Raw genomic sequence first — 17042 nt, 5'->3', positions numbered from 1 at the left:
TGCCCTGGGGTAAAGTTGGAGCGCCCAGCAGCCCACATTGCTCTGAAGGGGAGGTTAGTGTGGACATAATTGCTGCCAGAGGCTAGGGAACCCCTGGGTGGTGTGATCTTAATCTTTTCTGAGCCTCAGCTTTTCCTTGTAAAGTGGCAAATGTTCCCTGACCCAGCCTCAAAGCAGCCTTCCCCTTTTGCTGGCTTATCGGCCCCAGCTGTAGGCAGGTCAGACTACGCCCCTGGCAGCAGAGCCTGGAGAGGCTCCCCTCGCCTTGCCACAGGTGCTATCCCAGAAAAGGTAAGTGAGGCGACCTGTCTGGCCTGAATGGAAGTGGGGGTGACAGCAGGGATCCTGGCAGATAGCCTTTCAAAGACCCTAGGGACCTTTGGGCTGAGCCTCCAGGTATGGGTAGGAGTCGAGATAGGCGGCCTGGGGCTCCCAGTTAGTACCTAGCGTTCTGACCCGGCTAGGCTAGGAGCTTCTCCCGCGCAGGAGGCTGTCGGAGGCGACGCGGAGGCCCCGAACCACCCCGGGTGGAGCCGCGAGGGGGCTCCCTCTCGGACGCCGGGCGCGGGCTGATGCGCGTGCGCGGCAGGCGCGCAGTTTGGCCCTGGAGGCGCGCCGTAGAAGAGAGGCTGGGCGGATGTTGTGAGCGGGGCGCCGCGGCCGAGGCTGGGGGTGAGTGAGGGGCGGCTGGTCTCCGAGCGGGGCGGGTCCCCATGGCTTTCCTCGCAGCTGCGGCCGGCCCAGTGCGAGGGTGCTCACCCCTCAGGGGGTGCAGCCTGTGATGCTGGACTCCGGGCTGGAGCTGACCAGGAGGTTCCTCCGGAGCTTGGGGCCGGGGGGTGGGGGGGCGACTTGGGGGAGACATGCGCTGCTCTCCGCGTCCTTGGGCTGAGATGGGGTCGGTTCAGTCCCGAGCCTGGATTCCTCGGCGGGATTGGAAAGGATCGACGTGGCAGGGAATCCCCCAGCAAAGTCAAGGTCCGCCTGTCACCTAGGTCCTTAGCACCTGACACCCGGAGCGGATGTCTGGAAGGTTTGCTGATTAAATGGGTGACCAGGTTTAACCCTACACCTATTCTGGTGTGAGAGGGGCAGTGGTCATGGACGCCCGCGGAGGGCCCGTAGTAGGCGGGACAGTCACCTTTCCGAGGGGCGGGCGTGGTGCGGACTGTGAATGGGCAAGGGTGTGTGGTGGGAACAGAGGACCTGTTTGAGGTGAGATAAGAAACCAGGCCTGGAGAAGGGAGTGCAGTCCAAGGCAGTGCTAGAAGGCCATACTGTAGACCAGCACTGTCTAATAGAACTTTCTGTGATGATGGAAATGTTCTATGTTTTCAGAGTCTAATACAGTAACCACTAACCATATGTGGCTGCTGAATCCTTGAAATGTGGTTAATATAACTGAGAAGTTGAATTTTTAATTTTTATGTTTTAACTCAAATTTAAATAGTCACATATGGCTAGTGGCCACTGTATTGGGGACAGCACAACTCTAGATTAGGCAGTCACCAGCGACTTAGTGCAGCTGCAGCAACACCATGACATGTGAGGGATGGACAGCACTGGGAAGACCAGCAGGATCTGCAATGATAGCTGGGCAAGGGTGGTGCTCTGATGGAGCTGAGATGATGGATGAGAGGCTGTGTATGTGAGTGGGAACAAGAAAACTAGCAGGCCTTGGGGCAAGAGAAGGGAAGATCCTTAGGTATTAGCAGGACTTGTAGGTGGAGAAGGCACCAAGCCCTTGGACGATGGACCACACTTGGGGAATGTGGTGTAGGGTTCTCTCTACTGGAAATGAGCTAGACCCAGTGTGGCTTACAACTGAGAAGGATACAGGGTCTCTGTCTGTAGGCCACCTCACTTTGGACACTTTGGTCTGATTTTCCTGGGTTTGAGACATTTAGTTTTAACAGACCTATATCTGGCAACTGCTCTCTGTTGGGCCCTGTGCTGAGCACTGGAACATGGTGGGGCCCAGGACCTACCCCCCTGCTCCCTGTGTAGGAAGCCGGGAGCCCCTGCTTTCCTTTGCCCTGGGTTGGTTTGTGTGTGAATGTGCATGTACCTGGCCTCGCCTGCTCTCAAGCCTTCTTGCCACCCCAGAACTGAGGTGGGTATGGGGACACTTGGCTGGCCTCAAATAGATAGGCTCTACCTCTGACTCAGCCCCCAGGACCACTGGCTGCCCACAAGAAATGAAGGATGGCATCCAAGGGGTCCGGAGTGTCTTTCTCCCGCAAGAGCTATCGGCTGACATCAGACGCTGAGAAATCCAGGGTCACAGGTAAGGGCTGACAAGGGCTGGGAGGAGGCTCCTTGTGTTGAGGGAAGGAGAAGGAAAAGGCAAAGGTGGTAAAGTCCCAGGCCCAGTGAACTTCAGGCCTTGCTGCACCCCTTGTACCTGTGAGCCAGCTCTTCTTCATCAGCAGTGATGGAGCAGTGCACCCAACATGACTGCTCTTGTGACCCCTGTGGCTGGCCTAGGGCCAGAAGCCTATAGAGCCAGCACAGTCTGGGAGCTACACTGACTGTGTGATCCTTCTCTTCTTCTGCCCCGTGGCACAGGCATTGTGCAGGAGAAACTACTGAATGACTACCTGCACCGCATCTTTTCCTCTCCTGAGCATGCGCCCACTGCAGCCACCAGCAGGTATGGCCTGTGGGTAGCCCCTTGCTCCAAAGGACCATCCCAGAGTCTCTGGTTAGGCTGGCTTGGGTTCTCTTCTCCCTCTGTCGCTCCAGGCTGTGAAACCTCTGGCCAGAGAGTCTGCCTTCTGGACTCTGCATCTTCATCTCCCCTGGCCATGTTAGTACCTACTTTCTGAGTTGTGGAGGTTAGGGAAGTGGTGTACATTCAGTCCTCAGGATAGCACCTCACTCCTACTCCACAGTCAGCATCTGGTCCCCGTGTGCACCTGCCTGCACTTCTGTCCCACCCCAGTCCTCTGTAGCCTTCACCTGAACCTATAAAGTGCAGACCCTACCAAGTCCCTTTTCCTTGAAGGTTGAGTGCATTACCGTCCCTAAGAAAGTTACAAGTGCACTTGAGAAGAATCTAAGAAGAAGAAAAAATGTCTATGTATCTTGTTCTTCTAACTTGACCATTTGAGCATGATTTTTCTGTTTTCCTTAGCTTGTGATGTGTGTAGTTTGGATTATGTTGTATAGAATTTTTAAAAAATTTCTGTCATCTTCAGTTCTTTTTTAAAAAGTTTTATTGAGAAATAATTGACAATGAACTACATGTATTTGATTTGTTTTAATGTTTTATTTATTTCTGAGAGAGAGTGTGAGCAGGGGAGGGTCAGAGAGAGGGAGACACAGAATCTGAAACACGCTCCAGGCTCTGAGCTGGCTGTCAGCACAGAGCCCAACGTGAGGCTCACACCCATGAACCATGAGATCATGACCTGAGCCGAAGTGGGATGCTTAACCGACTGAGCCACCCAGGCACCCCAAACTACATGTATTTGAAAGGTAGAATTCAATAAGTTTTCATCCAGATAACCCGTTAAACCATTACTGCCCTCAAGATAGTGGATCGATTCCTCCCCTCCAAAAGTGTAGAAGTTTAGACTGTACCTTCATCATTAAATGTTGTCTCCTGAGTGTTTATTTTCTGTATACAAATCCCAATCTTGGTGGGCATCTTTTAGGGCCAGGGGTCTGCTGTAGCCTTTAACTCTGCCCTGGGTTGGAGGGGCTTTCGCTTTTGTAAACCGTGCTGCTGTGACGATGCCCAGGGTTGGAATTATGTGGCTGGAGCATTTGAACTGCAGTCACTTTTAAGACTCTTACTACATTACTTTTTCGGAAGGTCACGTGGATTCCATCTTCCTGCAGTGAAGCATGGGTGTCCCTATCTCTCAGCACCCCTGCCAGCTGGTCCCTCCTGTCTTCCACAGTCTCTGCTCCCTGGGCAGCCACAAAGGCTGTTGCCTCTTCCATTTAAATGGCTGCGGTGGCCATAGAATTCCTACTTGTGGAGGGCTATATCCACCTCCACGCCAGCCCCAGTCTGGGACTGTTTCCAAGGCCATCTGATCCCTACCTCATGTGATATCAGAAATGGTCCTGCTGCCACTGCTTCTGTGGCTGCCAGGAGGGAGAGCAGGTGGCAGGGCCATCAGTCAGTGCTTGTGTGGGTGCAGAGCCCTGGGCTGGGACCTAGGCAATCTAAAAAGGGCAGGCAAGTGCCGGGTTTGCCAAAGGCAGTGCTGCAGGCACTTGCTGGGGCTGAGCTGCCCCCAGCTGCTCTCAAGAGCAAGGACAGAACTACACTTGGCCTTCCAAGTGCGGGCCAGTAAGCACTGCCATGACAGAAGGCTTTCTCCCTGGACCTGTTGGGGTCTTTAGAGAGGAAGTTGGCTGGAGCTTTTCATGCTCCTGGTGGGGCACCCCATTACATGGCTTCCAGTTGACCTTGGCTTGGAGTTTAGTAGGAATGGGGAGGAGGATTCATGCATCTCTACCTCCAGCAGCTCAGTAGTAGCTCACAGCAGGGGGGCATGTGTTCCCTGAGCCAGTTGAAGCTACTTTGCCAGAGAGTTGGTGTTTTGGCCCATTTATGACCCCTTCCAGAGCCTACTTTCTAGACCAATGAATGGAGAAGGAGCTGGGATCAGAGAGGTGCCAGCAGTCTGGGCCAGGTCCAGATGGGCACTGGTCTCTGTTCTAGTCGAGCCCTGCTAGTTACTGCCACCCCATTCCCTGCTATTCTTAGCAGCTGTACTCAGGACAAGGCTGGCCAGCATCAGGCAGAGGCCTTTCTCATCTGAGCATGTGTGCAGGGAATATAAGGGGGCCACTCAGATTTCCACAGCCCCCTTGGCTGGGGCAAATGGCAAATAGGCAGGCCATGTGCTCTGTTCTCCTATACAGGTAGGTACAGGACAGAGCCAGCTAGCAGCTTAGAGGGCTCAGCCTTTCATCCTCCCAAGACATGTCTCATTCAACACAGACTTCCCTGGCTGGGACCACAGGCCTGGGATCAAGGGCCAGCCCAGCTGTCATTGGTACAGGCTGCCTTGGGGATTGGTACTTCTCCCAGCCTTCCTCTCCCAGGCAGATCAACAGATCCTTCTTTACGGGTGGGTGGGCTGGCTCTGGGCCATGCAGAGAGCACGCCTTATGCCTTGGATTCTTCATAGCATCTCTGACATTCAGCAGTTGTTCCCTTTTTACAGATGAGGGAATTAAGATTGAGGGAGGGCTCTTCTTCTTTTTTTAAGTCCTGAGATGGACCATATTGGACTAGTACTTCTTAGTTTAATGGGTAATCCAGCCTTCTGACCCCCCAGCATGCCAGAATCTAGGACTAGGCATAACCCTTTTTCTGGAATCTAGGCAGCCACTGTCTGAAGCTCAGAGGAAAGGGAGTGGGAGAGGCGTTTAGTGTTATCTGGCTGGTTTCAAGGACTTTTGGGCCCGTCGCAGCCTCTCGCTCTCCCCAGGAAACCCCTGAACTTCCAGAACCTGCCAGAGCATCTGGACCAGCTGTTACATGTAGACAATGAGGATGAGGAGAGCCAGGGTATGTGGCGGCTTCTGGAATGGGATCGGGGGGGCGGGGGTGGGTGAGCTCCGTATCCTTTATGCATTCTGTCAGATCCTGTGCCCTGCCTGACCCCACACCTACCCCTCCCTTTCAGGACAGGTTGAAGGACGGCTTGGCCCATCCACTGTGGTCCTGGACCACACAGGTGGCTTCGAGGGGCTTCTTCTGGTGGATGATGACCTTCTGGGGGTGAGTGAGGGCAAGGCGAGCCCCCAGATCCAAGCCCCTACTGACAGCCCCAAACTGTTCCTGCTGTGGCCTTGGTCTCTCTATCTTTTTTTATGGGGCTACAGCCACAAAACCCTCCTGATGTGCTCATTGAGTCCTCAACCCCCAAACCCTCCTGATACAGCCCTAACACCTACTTGGTGCAACTCCAGCCCCAAGCTGTTCCCAGCAGAGCCATGAACCCCTCCTGTCGTGCTGCCACCCCTCCTGCCTTGTTCAGGCTCTGTGCTGTATTGGCTAGAACAGGCAGGCATCACCAATATGACCTGAGTTGAGGCTGGCTGGGGCCGTTCCTCTTTGGGGAGGCACTCTGTGTACCCGAGAGGAGGCTCACCATCCCTACCCTTCACCCAGGTGATCGGGCACAGCAACTTTGGTACTATCCGCTCAACCACATGCGTGTACAAAGGTAAGACCATGCTTTGCTGTGGCCCAGGTTGCTGGGAGGGAATCTGTGGGCCCAGGCCTGAGGCAGGAGGCAGTCTTTTTTCATCTGCTGGGCCTGACTTGGTTTATTCCAGGGAAATGGGTCTACGAGGTGCTCATCTCCTCTCAGGGACTCATGCAGATTGGCTGGTGCACCATCAACTGCCGCTTTAATCAGGAGGTATGTGTTAGAGAGGCCCCCGCCTAGGGAGACCCACTGCTGTCACAGGCCTCATTGGGGCTCAGGCAACCCACCAGACCACATGACGAGCACTCAGGACCATATACCGACCACCGTCTGGAGGAGGAATGCGTCCCACCCCATCCTAGGGCAACGGCAACCCAGGCCAGGAAATCGCTCGTTCCTTCAGAGCATCAGCCCTTTTCTCTAGAGCTCTGTGGGTGCAAGGCTGATGGCTGGTAGGCTCTGGACCTCACAGACCCTTCCTCCCTAGGAGGGGGTTGGAGATACACACAATTCTTATGCCTATGATGGGAACCGGGTACGCAAGTGGAACGTGACCACGACCAATTATGGCAAGGTGAGACCCCTGTAGCCCACCTGCCCCATGTTCATCCACACAGCTTGGGTGTGAGCCACTGGACAGCCACGAGAGACTGACGGCATGCGGAGAGGGCAGGGACTCAGGTCCTCTGTACTTGTGGCCACCTCCCCTGGGAGGTAGTGGTGACATGGCTGGGGGCAGAGCGGGCAGGCCGCTAGGCTTCTGTGTGTCTGTAAGGCCTCTTCCCCTGGCAGGCATGGGCAGCGGGGGACATCGTGAGCTGCCTGATCGACCTGGATGATGGCACTCTGTCCTTCTGCCTGTGAGTCTCCTGTCTCCTTACACAGGCCTGGCCTCTGAGGCCTCCCTGAGCTGCCCTCAGCTTCCCAGACTCTTTAAGGAGCCAGGCTGACTTTAGTAGCCTGAGGGTGGACAGCCACAACAGGGCCTTGCTCACTGGCCTGTTTCGGCTACATCCTTCTTAGCACTGGCTCACAGGACTTCCCTTCTGCTCCAGGAATGGTGTGTCACTGGGCACCGCTTTTGAGAACTTGTCCAGGGGCCTGGGCATGGCCTACTTCCCAGCCATCAGCCTTTCCTTCAAGGAGTCTGTGGCCTTCAACTTTGGCAGCCGTCCCTTGCGATATCCTTTTGGGAAGAAGTCTGTGGACTGCATGGAAGCTCTTGAGGAAGCAGGGATGAGGGGCTCCCTCCCCTAGGAGTTCTGTGGGCTGCCGAGGGGAGAGAGGCAGGTACAGCTTAGGTGGGTGCCGGGAGCTCAATTTCTATGGCAGCCTTGTTAGGTGGGTACCGTACTGTGTTGAACAGATAGGAACTTGAAGTGGCAGAAGTTGCACCCCACAGAGACAGAGGGAGAGCTGTGGTGCAGACTAGGCCTTATGACTCCGCGACCCTGCCCTGGAGCCTAGGCCCCTCCTCAGAGGTCCCAGTGGAGAGGGGTGGTTGTGTCTGAGCCACAGACCAGGTATTGCTGGCTTAACTCTGTGCCACCTACCCAGTGGCAGGCTACCGGCCCCTGCAGGACCCGCCCCGTGCTGACCTGGTGCGGGCACAGAAGTTGCTGGGCTGCTTCCGGGCAGTGCTCAGTGTGGAGTTGGACCCTGTGGTGAGCCAGGGGCTGGGCCGGGTGAGCCGAGGGCCTTCTGCAGCCCTCTGCCCCTCACTGTCCTTTCTTCCCCACACAGGAAGGCCGGCTGGTGGAGAAGGACAGCTCCGAATGGCAGTTGCAGGGCCAGCCCACTGTCCTCCTCACGCTGGCCCACATCTTCCATCGCTTTGCACCGCTCCTGGTGAGGGGACGTTCGGGAGGGAACAAGGCGGGCTGTGGCACAAGTGCTGGTGGCAGGGACTGGGAAGCCGAGGCGCATGAGGCTCAGCGCCATCACCTGGCAGGGGTGCCGTGTGACCAGAGTCCTTGGACCTCAAGGATGTCACCCAGGGAAGGAGGAGATGCTTCCGTTGAGGGTATCAGGGGATGTCCTAGAAAGAAGACTGAGGGGGTGGTGACCTCCCCGGCTAAGGGAACTGCACGCACGAAGTGCCAGAGGAGCCCTGGGGCAGTGGCCCTTCTTATGTCTCAGTCAGACCCTGGAAGGGCTCATCTGTGTCTTGGGGTTGCTCAAAGGAGCCCAATACTCTATAACTGTAGCCTTGGCCACATGCCAGGGCAGGGGTGGGAGGCCATCACCTCACCAGTGCCCATCCTTGGTGCAGCGCAAGGTATACCTGGTAGAGGCTGTGCTCATGAGCTTCCTGCGGGGCGTCGTCGAGGCAGGCACCCCTGCACAGGCCCAGTCCATGGTGCGTCAGGTCCTTGACCTCCTGTGGCTCTTCATGGAGGTGAGGCTTCAGACTTCAGGCCTCAGGCCAGGACGTTAGGCACCACTGAGATGGGGGAGTTACAGGGAGGGTTTGGGAAAGGACCCACAGATGGCTGTCCTGGAGCCTGCCCTCCGCCAGCTAGGTGTGCAGCCCAGCAATCTGTCCCCCAGGACTACGAGGTACAGGATTGCCTCAAGCAGTTGATGATGTCCCTGCTGCGGCTTTACCGGTTCTCACCCATCGTCCCAGACCTGAGCCTACAGGTGGGAGTTCCTGCCCCTGCCTTTGAGCCCCTGGGCCCTAGCCACCCTCTCTGAACACCCCCTCCCCGCAGATCCACTACCTGCGACTCACCATCGCCATCCTGAGGCATGACAAGTCCCGCAAGTTTCTGCTTAACAATGTCCTGTATCCTTCCCTTGCTGCCACGCAGGCCAGACATGTGGTGTCCTCTGGGGTCAGTAGGGGCCAAGGAGAGCAGTGTGCCTCTGTCCAGGGGTCCCTAGGGAGGCTTAGGGGACCAGAGCCATCCAGTATGTGAGACCCAGCCTTCCCAGCACTCTGTCTACAGAGCAGGAAGGATCAAGCAAAGGATCCTGGCCAGTTGGCTGGCCTGAACAGGGGTGTCCAGATGGCTACCAACTCTTGGGCTGCGTGGAGGCGCCACCAGGGCCTGACCTTTGTAGCCAAAGCATCGCTCTTTTATCTGAGTCCCATGGCAGGGGTTCCTAGGAGATCTTCTTTTGGGACTCGTCTCGTCCTGCTTCCCAACACTCTTGAGGACTGTGCTGCATGAGGGGAAGCCTGTGCTGGTAGCTGTCTTCTTTGCATGGGGTCTTCAGCCTCCAAGAGTTAGAAACAGCTGGGAGACGGAGAGGCCTCTCTCAGCCTGTCTTCTCCCCACCCACCCCCCAGTGTGTTCCTGTGACAAGCCTTTTTAGTACATTTGCTGGGACTCAGGCTTAGTGGGCTTGACAGCCACAGCTCTTTTTCAGGGCTCATAGTCAAGGGAGACCAGCTCATAGTAGCAATGGTACCCCTAAGGGTAGGAGAATGTGGTGGGCACATGGGGAGGGCTTCCCAAGGAGAACTCATGAGGGTGTAGGGTACACCCCATGGTGAATGGAGCTCTGCCTTGACGACCACCAGCTTCGACGTGCTTCGGTCTGTTGTCTTCTTTTACATCAAGAGCCCCCTGCGAGTGGAGGAGGCTGGCCTACAGGAGCTTATTCCCACCACCTGGTGGCCCCACCGCTCCAGCAGGGAGGTGGGCCGACTGAGATGGGCGGGCAGGGTCACAGGGAGGGCTGACCCAGGGTATGTATCTGAGCCTCCTGGCCTTGAGCATGTGAGGCCACTTCCCCAGCCTGGTCTCTGGGGTGGGGGTAGGGGTTTCCTGTCTGAAGCAGGCCTGGTTAAGTCCTGAATGAGCCCTGCTGTCTTCCATCCCCTGCTCTCTGCCCAGGGCAAAGACAGTAAAGACATAAAGGATGAGACTGCCGAGGAGCACAGACGGAGGCGTGCCTATGAACGCGGCTGCCAAAGGCTCAAAAAGCGCATCGAAGGTTAGCCTCCTCCCGGGGCCCTGGGTAGGGGGTGGAGGGTGTGTGTGTGTGTGTGTGTGTACGTACTCAGGGGCTCTCGGTAGTGACCATATCTAGGTTTAGCTTGTGGAACCCTGAGAACAGAGCCCTGATCCAAACCTGCTGCCCCTTCCCATCCCTGGGAGGCCGAGAACAAGGCTCTGCCTGAGGAGGGCTCAGTGTCATATTCCCTACCCCACCCCCAGTGGTGGAAGAACTACAGGTCCAGATCCTGAAGCTGCTGCTGAACAATAAAGATGATAATGGGGTAAGTGACTCCCAGACCCCCTCATGGGTCCCTGGCAGGGAGGGGTGCTGGCACTGGGGGACCCCGGCACTGAGACCCGGAGGGCAGGGACTGGCTCCAGTTCCCATGGCAGAACCCAGGCTAAGGCACAGCACGGAGCCAGGCCACTCTGGGCAGCAACTCATGGCCTCATTTTTCCTTCCCTCAAAGGGGGAAGCCTCTAGGTACATCTTCCTGACCAAGTTCCGAAAGTTTCTACAGGAGAATGCCAGCGGCCGGGGGGTAAGTGTCCGCTTGGCCAGCCCACCACGGACTCCTGGCTGTGTCACAGGGTCTGCACCCCAGGCTTCTGGCATCTCTCAGCCTGCTGCGTCCCTGCCTAACCTTGCTCTTCCTCTGCTGCCCCACCCTCCGTGCTCACCGCAGGGTCCCGGGGCAGGCCTTGGAGGAGGAGTGAGCTGGCTTGGGCTGGCACAAATGCATGTCCTGTGCCCTGTGCCCTACAGAACATGCCCATGCTCTGTCCCCCTGAGTACATGGTTTGCTTCTTGCACCGGTTGATCTCTGCCTTGCGCTACTATTGGGATGAATACAAGGCTTCGAACCCTCGTGCCTCCTTCAGTGAGGGTGAGTGGGGCCAGGCCTCATTAGAGAGGCTGAGCAGGGCTGCCCCGGTGATGGTGTAGAGTGTGGAACGAACGGGCGGCAGGGTGGGGGTGGAGCCGTTCCAAGCTTTCTGACCGGTTGAGTCCTCTCCTTCTGACGGGTAGTTCTTCCACAGGGCACCAGGAACTCTGCTCTGTACGAGTGCCAAACCCACATTCACTCTGTCCCCACAAGTTCCTGCCCACTACCGGCTCCTTTCCTCAGTGCCAGCCCATCCAACCCTCTGCGGTCCTTTGTAGGGGATGCCATGGGCCGCTCCGGGATCCCGGGGGCTGTGTTTGTGTGGGACAGAGTCCTCAGGGCCAGTGGGAGCCATGCCTGCTCTGGATTGGGGATGTCCGTAGGGCTGGGTCAGGACCCTCTCTGAATGTGACCACAGACAGAATGTTCCCTTCATCCCAACGAGGGCAGTCACTGGCACTGACCTGAAATGGTAGAGGATGGCAGGACAGGGGAGGGGGAGGAGAAGCCATGCTGTGTGCCTGGGCAGGGCAGGTAGGTGGCCAAGGCCAGAGGTCCCCTCTGGGCTAAGCGGCCTAGAGGGGTGGCTTTTCAGTGTGTCTTCCTGCCTGGCTCACTACTGGCCCGGTCTCCCAACCCCTCCTTGCAGAGGCCTACATCCCACCTCAGGTCTTCTATAATGGCAAAGTGGACTACTTTGACCTGCAGCGCCTGGGAGGCCTCCTCTCACACCTTCGGAAGACCCTCAAAGGTACGTGCAGGCCCGGCAGTGGGCAGGGCATGAGGGGGTACAGTCTCTCAGCCAGCTCTGTGCTGGGTGCTGGGTTACCCTCTGCCCGCCAGATGGCGCCCGAGTATCTCAACCTGCTCCTTCAGGGAGATGCTGATTTGCCTCAGGTCTTGGGTCTAGCCATCCCTTTCCTTGAGCACCTGCCCTCGGGGAAGCCTGAGGGTCCTATAAGGAAATAAGGAGCATATGTACTGGCAGAGGAGTGACCATGGGATCTCTGTGAGGTTACAGGGGTGAGAGGTGAGCAGGTACGAGTACTGCCTGAGTGGCTTTCAAGGACAAGCACACGTGGCCGCAGCACAGGGCCCTGTGTGCATAGTGCATACGAAGGCAGGGATGCTCATCACAACCCAGCAGGGCCTGGAGACAGGAGGCTGCTGGGGTGCTGGCGAGGAAACTGTCAGGCAGGCAGCGGTGGGAAATGAGGCCGAGGAGTCACACGGGTAGAGTCTGAGGGCCTTGTGGGCCACGAAGTAGGTGTGGGCTCATTCCAGGAGTAGGGGAAGCTTTGGAAGGTCCTGAGGCAGGAGAACGAGGTGAGGGATCTGCGTGTGAGAATGGAATGCATGGGCCAAGAGAGGAGGTTGAGGGAGGGCAAGGGTGAAGGACGGAACTCACAGAAGACGCGAGGCTTCCTGCCAGAGGCTGTGGGGATAGGGCACCATCAGGAAGGGGGCTGCAGGAAGAGGCTCAGGTGACAGGTCCTCTATGTTTGAGGACCACAGCCTGCACTGGAGGCAGAGGTGCTGCTGTTCCACTTCTACACTGACAGCTGAGGGGACAAGCCTGCGGTGAGGCCTGTGTGCAAAGTGAGACAAGCGGCAGCCTAGATAGCCCTGGATCTTGTGTTTGTAGGGAAGAAAGTGATGGGGAGAAAGTAGGGGACCCTGGAGAGCATGCAGTCACTTCAAACAGAGGGACTGACGAGAGTATGATGGGGAATGCCTCCTGCTGTTAAGGCCCATGAGACAGAGGGCCTTGGGGCACAGTGAAGGCCGGGGTGGAGTAAGTGGAATGCACAGGTAGAGGTGCAGTGGTAAATGTGGGGCCCTGCAAAGCCCCCTGCTCAGCTGGTGGTGCTCTCTCACCATCATGGGCAGTTCCCCATGACCCTTCAGCCCTCCACTAACCTGAGAGCCTTCCTCCTACTGCCCGCAGATGACCTTGCCTCCAAGGCCAACATCCTGATCGACCCACTGGAGCTCCAGGCGGCCACCATGGATGACTTGGACGAGGACGAGGAACCAGCCCCGGCTGCGGCCCAGGTGCCGCGGTAGGGGCAGGCAGGGGGCTTGGTATCGGGCTATCCCTCTACCGTAAGGGCAGGGGTGTCACACGGGGCCACCTCCCTCTCCAGGCAGGCAAGGAGCTTCTCACCAGGCAGGTTTCCTTGCTGTAGGTGGAGGCACAAACCTTCCTGCCATTTCCCGACCCCACAAATCAAGGGAGTCCCACATGGGCCCCGGTCCTGGGGAGCTGAGTGGCGTCTGGCCTCCTCTCTCCTACACAGCGCCCCATGCAGGCTCTGGCCATGGGGGGCGTACTGCCCCTCCCCCGGCCCAGCTGGCTCAGTTCTCCAACCCTGGGCCGAGCTAACCGCTTCCTCAGCACAGCGGCTGTGAGCCTGATGACCCCACGGCGGCCTCTGACCACCTCGGAGAAAGTGAAGGTCCGCACGCTGAGCGCAGAACAGAGGACTCGTGAGGACAGTAGGTGCCAGGCAGGGCCAAGCGTGGGATCCATCGTGTACAGTTCCCCACCCTGGGCAAAGCCAGGCTACACCCCCATTCCCTCCTGGTCCTGTGGCCTGGCAGTATCTCAAGGGCATGGGAAGTGCACTCTGAGGGCAGGAAATCGATGCTACAGAAATAGTTCTGGAGCTGCAGGCCTTTGCTCTACCCCTGCCCCCACGTTCTCCCTGCAGGTCCCTCCTTGGGTCCAGGTAGGGAGAAAGGGCTTCCTTCTGCTGTGAGGCCCATCCTGGCACCACAGACCTGGGAGAGACCTGGAATGGCCTATGACCCTGCCCCTGCCCCTGCCCCTGCCCCTGCCCCTGCCCCTGCCCCTGCCCTTCCCCTTCCCCCTTCTAGTTGAGGGCAGCCACTGGAATGAGGGCCTGCTGCTGGGGCGGCCCCCGGAAGAGCCTGAGCAGCCCCTCACAGAGAACTCCCTGCTGGAAGTCCTGGATGGCGCCATCATGATGTATAATCTCAGCGTTCACCAGCAGCTGGGCAAGGTCTCCCACTGGTGGCCAATGAGCATGTCTTGTGGTGCCACATGTTTGATGCTTCTGTGTGTGTCGGGGGTTGGGGGGTATCTGTGCATGACTGCACGTGAATGTGTGCCACAGCAAGACTGATTGCTGCCAGTGATGTGTGGGCCCGACCTGGTTTGTGGGAGGGGGTTGTCTGGAGCCAAAGGTTGGGAGCTTGACAGCACTGGGAGCCAGGCTGGGTCTGCAGAGACCTGAATGAGGTCTGCAGGGGTTCACACTGCACCTTTGGTGTCCAACACTCTAGATGGTGGGTGTGTCTGATGATGTCAATGAGTATGCGATGGCTTTGAGGGACACAGAGGACAAGCTTCGCCGGTGCCCCAAGCGGGTAAGACTAGATGGGCAGGGGGTTTTGGAGAGGGAGGGCTGTTGGAGAGGGCGGCTTGTCAGCTCGGGCTTCCCAGAGCAGGCCACAGAGGACATCTGGACTGTCCTGCCCCTGCTTCTGGGGGCTGCTCCAGCAGTTTTCCTGTCCCCACCCACCTGACTATGCCACATCAGTGAGAGCGGGGCTGGCATTAGGGCGGGGCATGGCTTGAGCCCCGTCACCAGCCGCAGCCCGCACCAAGGCGCCCCTGCCCCCTGCCCCCTGCCCACTAAGTGCTGACGCATACCCACTCTCCTCATCAATTATGAATTCGACCCTGAGTGCTTCCTTGGCCACTTGCAGACTCAGCAGGAAGCAGGCCCTCACTCCTACTTCTCTGCACTCCTGCTGTAGCTCTTGGCCTGAGGAGTTAGGGCCTCGGGTGCCCAGTATCACCCCAGTGCTCAGTATCGCCTCGGCGGCACGGAGGATGTGCAGTCGGGTACCTCACAGCCCCCGCCTGCAGGGAGGCCTCAGTCTGGCTCACGCTCGGCTGGGCTTCCCTGGCAGGCCCTTTGCCCCACTGTCTGTGGAGCCCAGGCTTGGCTTTGCAGCCAAGTGAGAGCAGCCACTGGGGCTGTGGGCCCATCACAGCTGGGGAACATGGCCAAGGGCTCACGGAACCCCAGCTGTGTCTCAATTCCATGCTCTACTCGGACGCCCAGCGCCCTGCTCTGAGGCCTTCTCAGGCTTTCTAGTGGGTCTTAGGCAGAAGAGGGTTTTGAAGAGTAGAGCTGAATCTGCCCAACCCTTTGCCTGCTCCAGACACCAGTGGGGTTCCTACCCAGGCTGCCTGGGGCAGGCAGGCTAGGTGTAGGTATGGGGCCATGGCCTGATTGTCCTCCTTTCCCCTTGGGTGACAGAGAAAGGACATCCTTACAGAGTTGACCAAGAGTCAGAAGGTTTTCTCAGAAAAGCTGGACCACCTGAGTCGCCGTCTTGCCTGGGTCCATGCCACTGTCTACTCCCAGGTGAGTAGGTGTGGCCTTGGCCAGTGGCTGCTGCCGTCTCCAAGCTCACTGACCAGTTACTGGCGGCCAGACTGTGCTGGCCCCTCAAGGCTCCCTGCCCTCCTGGGCCTCTGACATGCATGTCCCCCTCCCCTTTCCCTGTTCTCCCTGTCCCCACCCTATGCTGCGCCCCCTGAACCTCTCCTGCCCCATAAGCTTTATTGGATGTCATTGTCTCTAATGGTCCTCTCCAGCTCACATATCCTCCATTGCAGGAACTGGGCCTATCTCTGCCTGTCTCCCCTTCTTCCCTTTCCCTTCCTTCTCTCCCTGGGTGGAAGGGTGCTCTCCAGAGCCCCAGTCACCCTCACTCTCCACGTGTTTCTCTCTGACTCCCCTCTTTCCTTTGAAGCCACAGCCTTGTTTTCTGTCATTCACTCATTGACTCAGTAACATGTGCCCAGAGCCTGGAGTATGCCAGGTGTATCCTGATGCTAGGGACACTCAGTCATAACCCATGTCTGACTCAACGTCTGCCCTCCCAGGGCCATCAGCCTTGAGAGGTAAACTGAAAGATGGTGCGCTCTCTCTGTAACCATGCTTTGACCCTTAGGCTCTGAGCCCTCCAGACTTGCTTCCACTCCCTACCTATCCTAGCCTCCCTCCCCAGCTAGTGAGTGCCCACGTCAGGACATCTGTCTACCTTCTTAGGCATGCCCTTCGCCCATAACTGGGTGATCAAGGCCCTTGGTGTCCCTCCCTCTACTCGCTATCCCCACTTGCTTTTTCTCAGCCTCCTTCCTAGCCCAAACCACTTCCACTCGTTACTCCTCCTTTCTCCTGCTGCAGACCACCTTGCCTCCAGCCCCACGCAGGAGGCTCCTCTCCTCTGACTAGGATTTCATGGCTGCCCACTGGCCTAGGCAATTTTTTTAAATGTTTATTTATCTTTGAGAGAGAGACAGAGAGCAGAAGTGTGAATGGAGGAGGGGCAGAGAGAGAGGGAGACGTGGGGTTTGAACCCACAAACCATGAGAGCGTGACCTGAGAGGAAATCAAGAGTCAGATGCTTACCCAACTGAGCCACCCAGGCACCCCTAGCCTAGGCAGTCTTGCTGCCCCTCCTGCACCATCTTGTGAGGGACGTCACCCTACCATCTCTTTACCTTCTTTTCCTACCTTTTAAATTGTGATAAAATATGCATCACACAAAATTTGCCGTCTTAACCATTTTTTTCTAGTTTATCGTTTTTGAGAGAAAGAAAGCACATGCTTGTGCACTAGAGTAGGGGAGAGGCAGAGGGAAAGAGAGAATCCCAAGCAGGCTCCGTGGTGTCAGCACAGAGCCCGAGATGGGGCTTGAACTCACGAACCACAAGATTGTGACCTGAGCCCAAGTCGGTCACTTAACTGACTGAGCCACCCAGGCGGCCCTAATTTTAGTTTTTTAACATACAGTGCAATATTGGTTTCAGGAGTAGACTTCAGTGATACATCACTTACATACAACACCCAGTGCTCATTATAGCAAGTGCCTTCCTTAATACCCATTATCTATTTAATCCATCCCCCTACCCACCTCTTTCTATCAACCCTCAGTTTGTTCTCTATCGTTATGAGTCTCTTATGGTTTGTTTCCCT

General features: G+C 57.1%; 1 protein-coding gene across 6 annotated transcripts in view; it reads left to right on the top strand.

Annotated features, from left to right (window-relative positions):
- Positions 1–596: 596 nt before the first annotated feature.
- RNF123 (ring finger protein 123) overlaps positions 597–17042 on the top strand; it is a 27769-nt gene continuing 11323 nt past the window's right edge. For 2 of the 6 annotated variants that reach the window (XR_005527721.1, XM_039228404.1), the window contains exons 1-26: positions 597–672; positions 2170–2287; positions 2569–2653; positions 5457–5536; positions 5655–5749; positions 6143–6197; positions 6310–6395; positions 6670–6756; positions 6975–7042; positions 7238–7363; positions 7732–7846; positions 7926–8030; positions 8455–8580; positions 8733–8825; positions 8897–8970; positions 9712–9829; positions 10028–10127; positions 10352–10413; positions 10603–10674; positions 10899–11019; positions 11669–11770; positions 12968–13074; positions 13320–13518; positions 13900–14045; positions 14329–14412; positions 15315–15422. Coding sequence is in view for 5 of the 6 variants with exons in the window: in XM_039228404.1 (XP_039084335.1) it covers positions 2206–2287; positions 2569–2653; positions 5457–5536; positions 5655–5749; positions 6143–6197; positions 6310–6395; positions 6670–6756; positions 6975–7042; positions 7238–7363; positions 7732–7846; positions 7926–8030; positions 8455–8580; positions 8733–8825; positions 8897–8970; positions 9712–9829; positions 10028–10127; positions 10352–10413; positions 10603–10674; positions 10899–11019; positions 11669–11770; positions 12968–13074; positions 13320–13518; positions 13900–14045; positions 14329–14412; positions 15315–15422 (2496 nt within the window). In the remaining variant the exon portion in view is untranslated. Of the gene's footprint in view, positions 673–973; positions 1034–2169; positions 2288–2568; positions 2654–5456; positions 5537–5654; positions 5750–6142; positions 6198–6309; positions 6396–6669; positions 6757–6974; positions 7043–7237; positions 7364–7731; positions 7847–7925; positions 8031–8454; positions 8581–8732; positions 8826–8896; positions 8971–9711; positions 9830–10027; positions 10128–10351; positions 10414–10602; positions 10675–10898; positions 11020–11668; positions 11771–12967; positions 13083–13319; positions 13519–13899; positions 14046–14328; positions 14413–15314; positions 15423–17042 lie in introns of those variants that run through there. The other 4 variants (XM_039228405.1, XM_039228403.1, XM_039228406.1 and 1 more) reach the window with 4 other exon arrangements.

Source organism: Hyaena hyaena, unplaced genomic scaffold (assembly GCF_003009895.1).
Source record: "Hyaena hyaena isolate Hyena2069 unplaced genomic scaffold, ASM300989v1 scaffold_30, whole genome shotgun sequence".
Classification (NCBI taxonomy): domain Eukaryota; kingdom Metazoa; phylum Chordata; class Mammalia; order Carnivora; family Hyaenidae; genus Hyaena; species Hyaena hyaena.
This window is presented reverse-complemented; position numbering and strand designations above follow the sequence as displayed.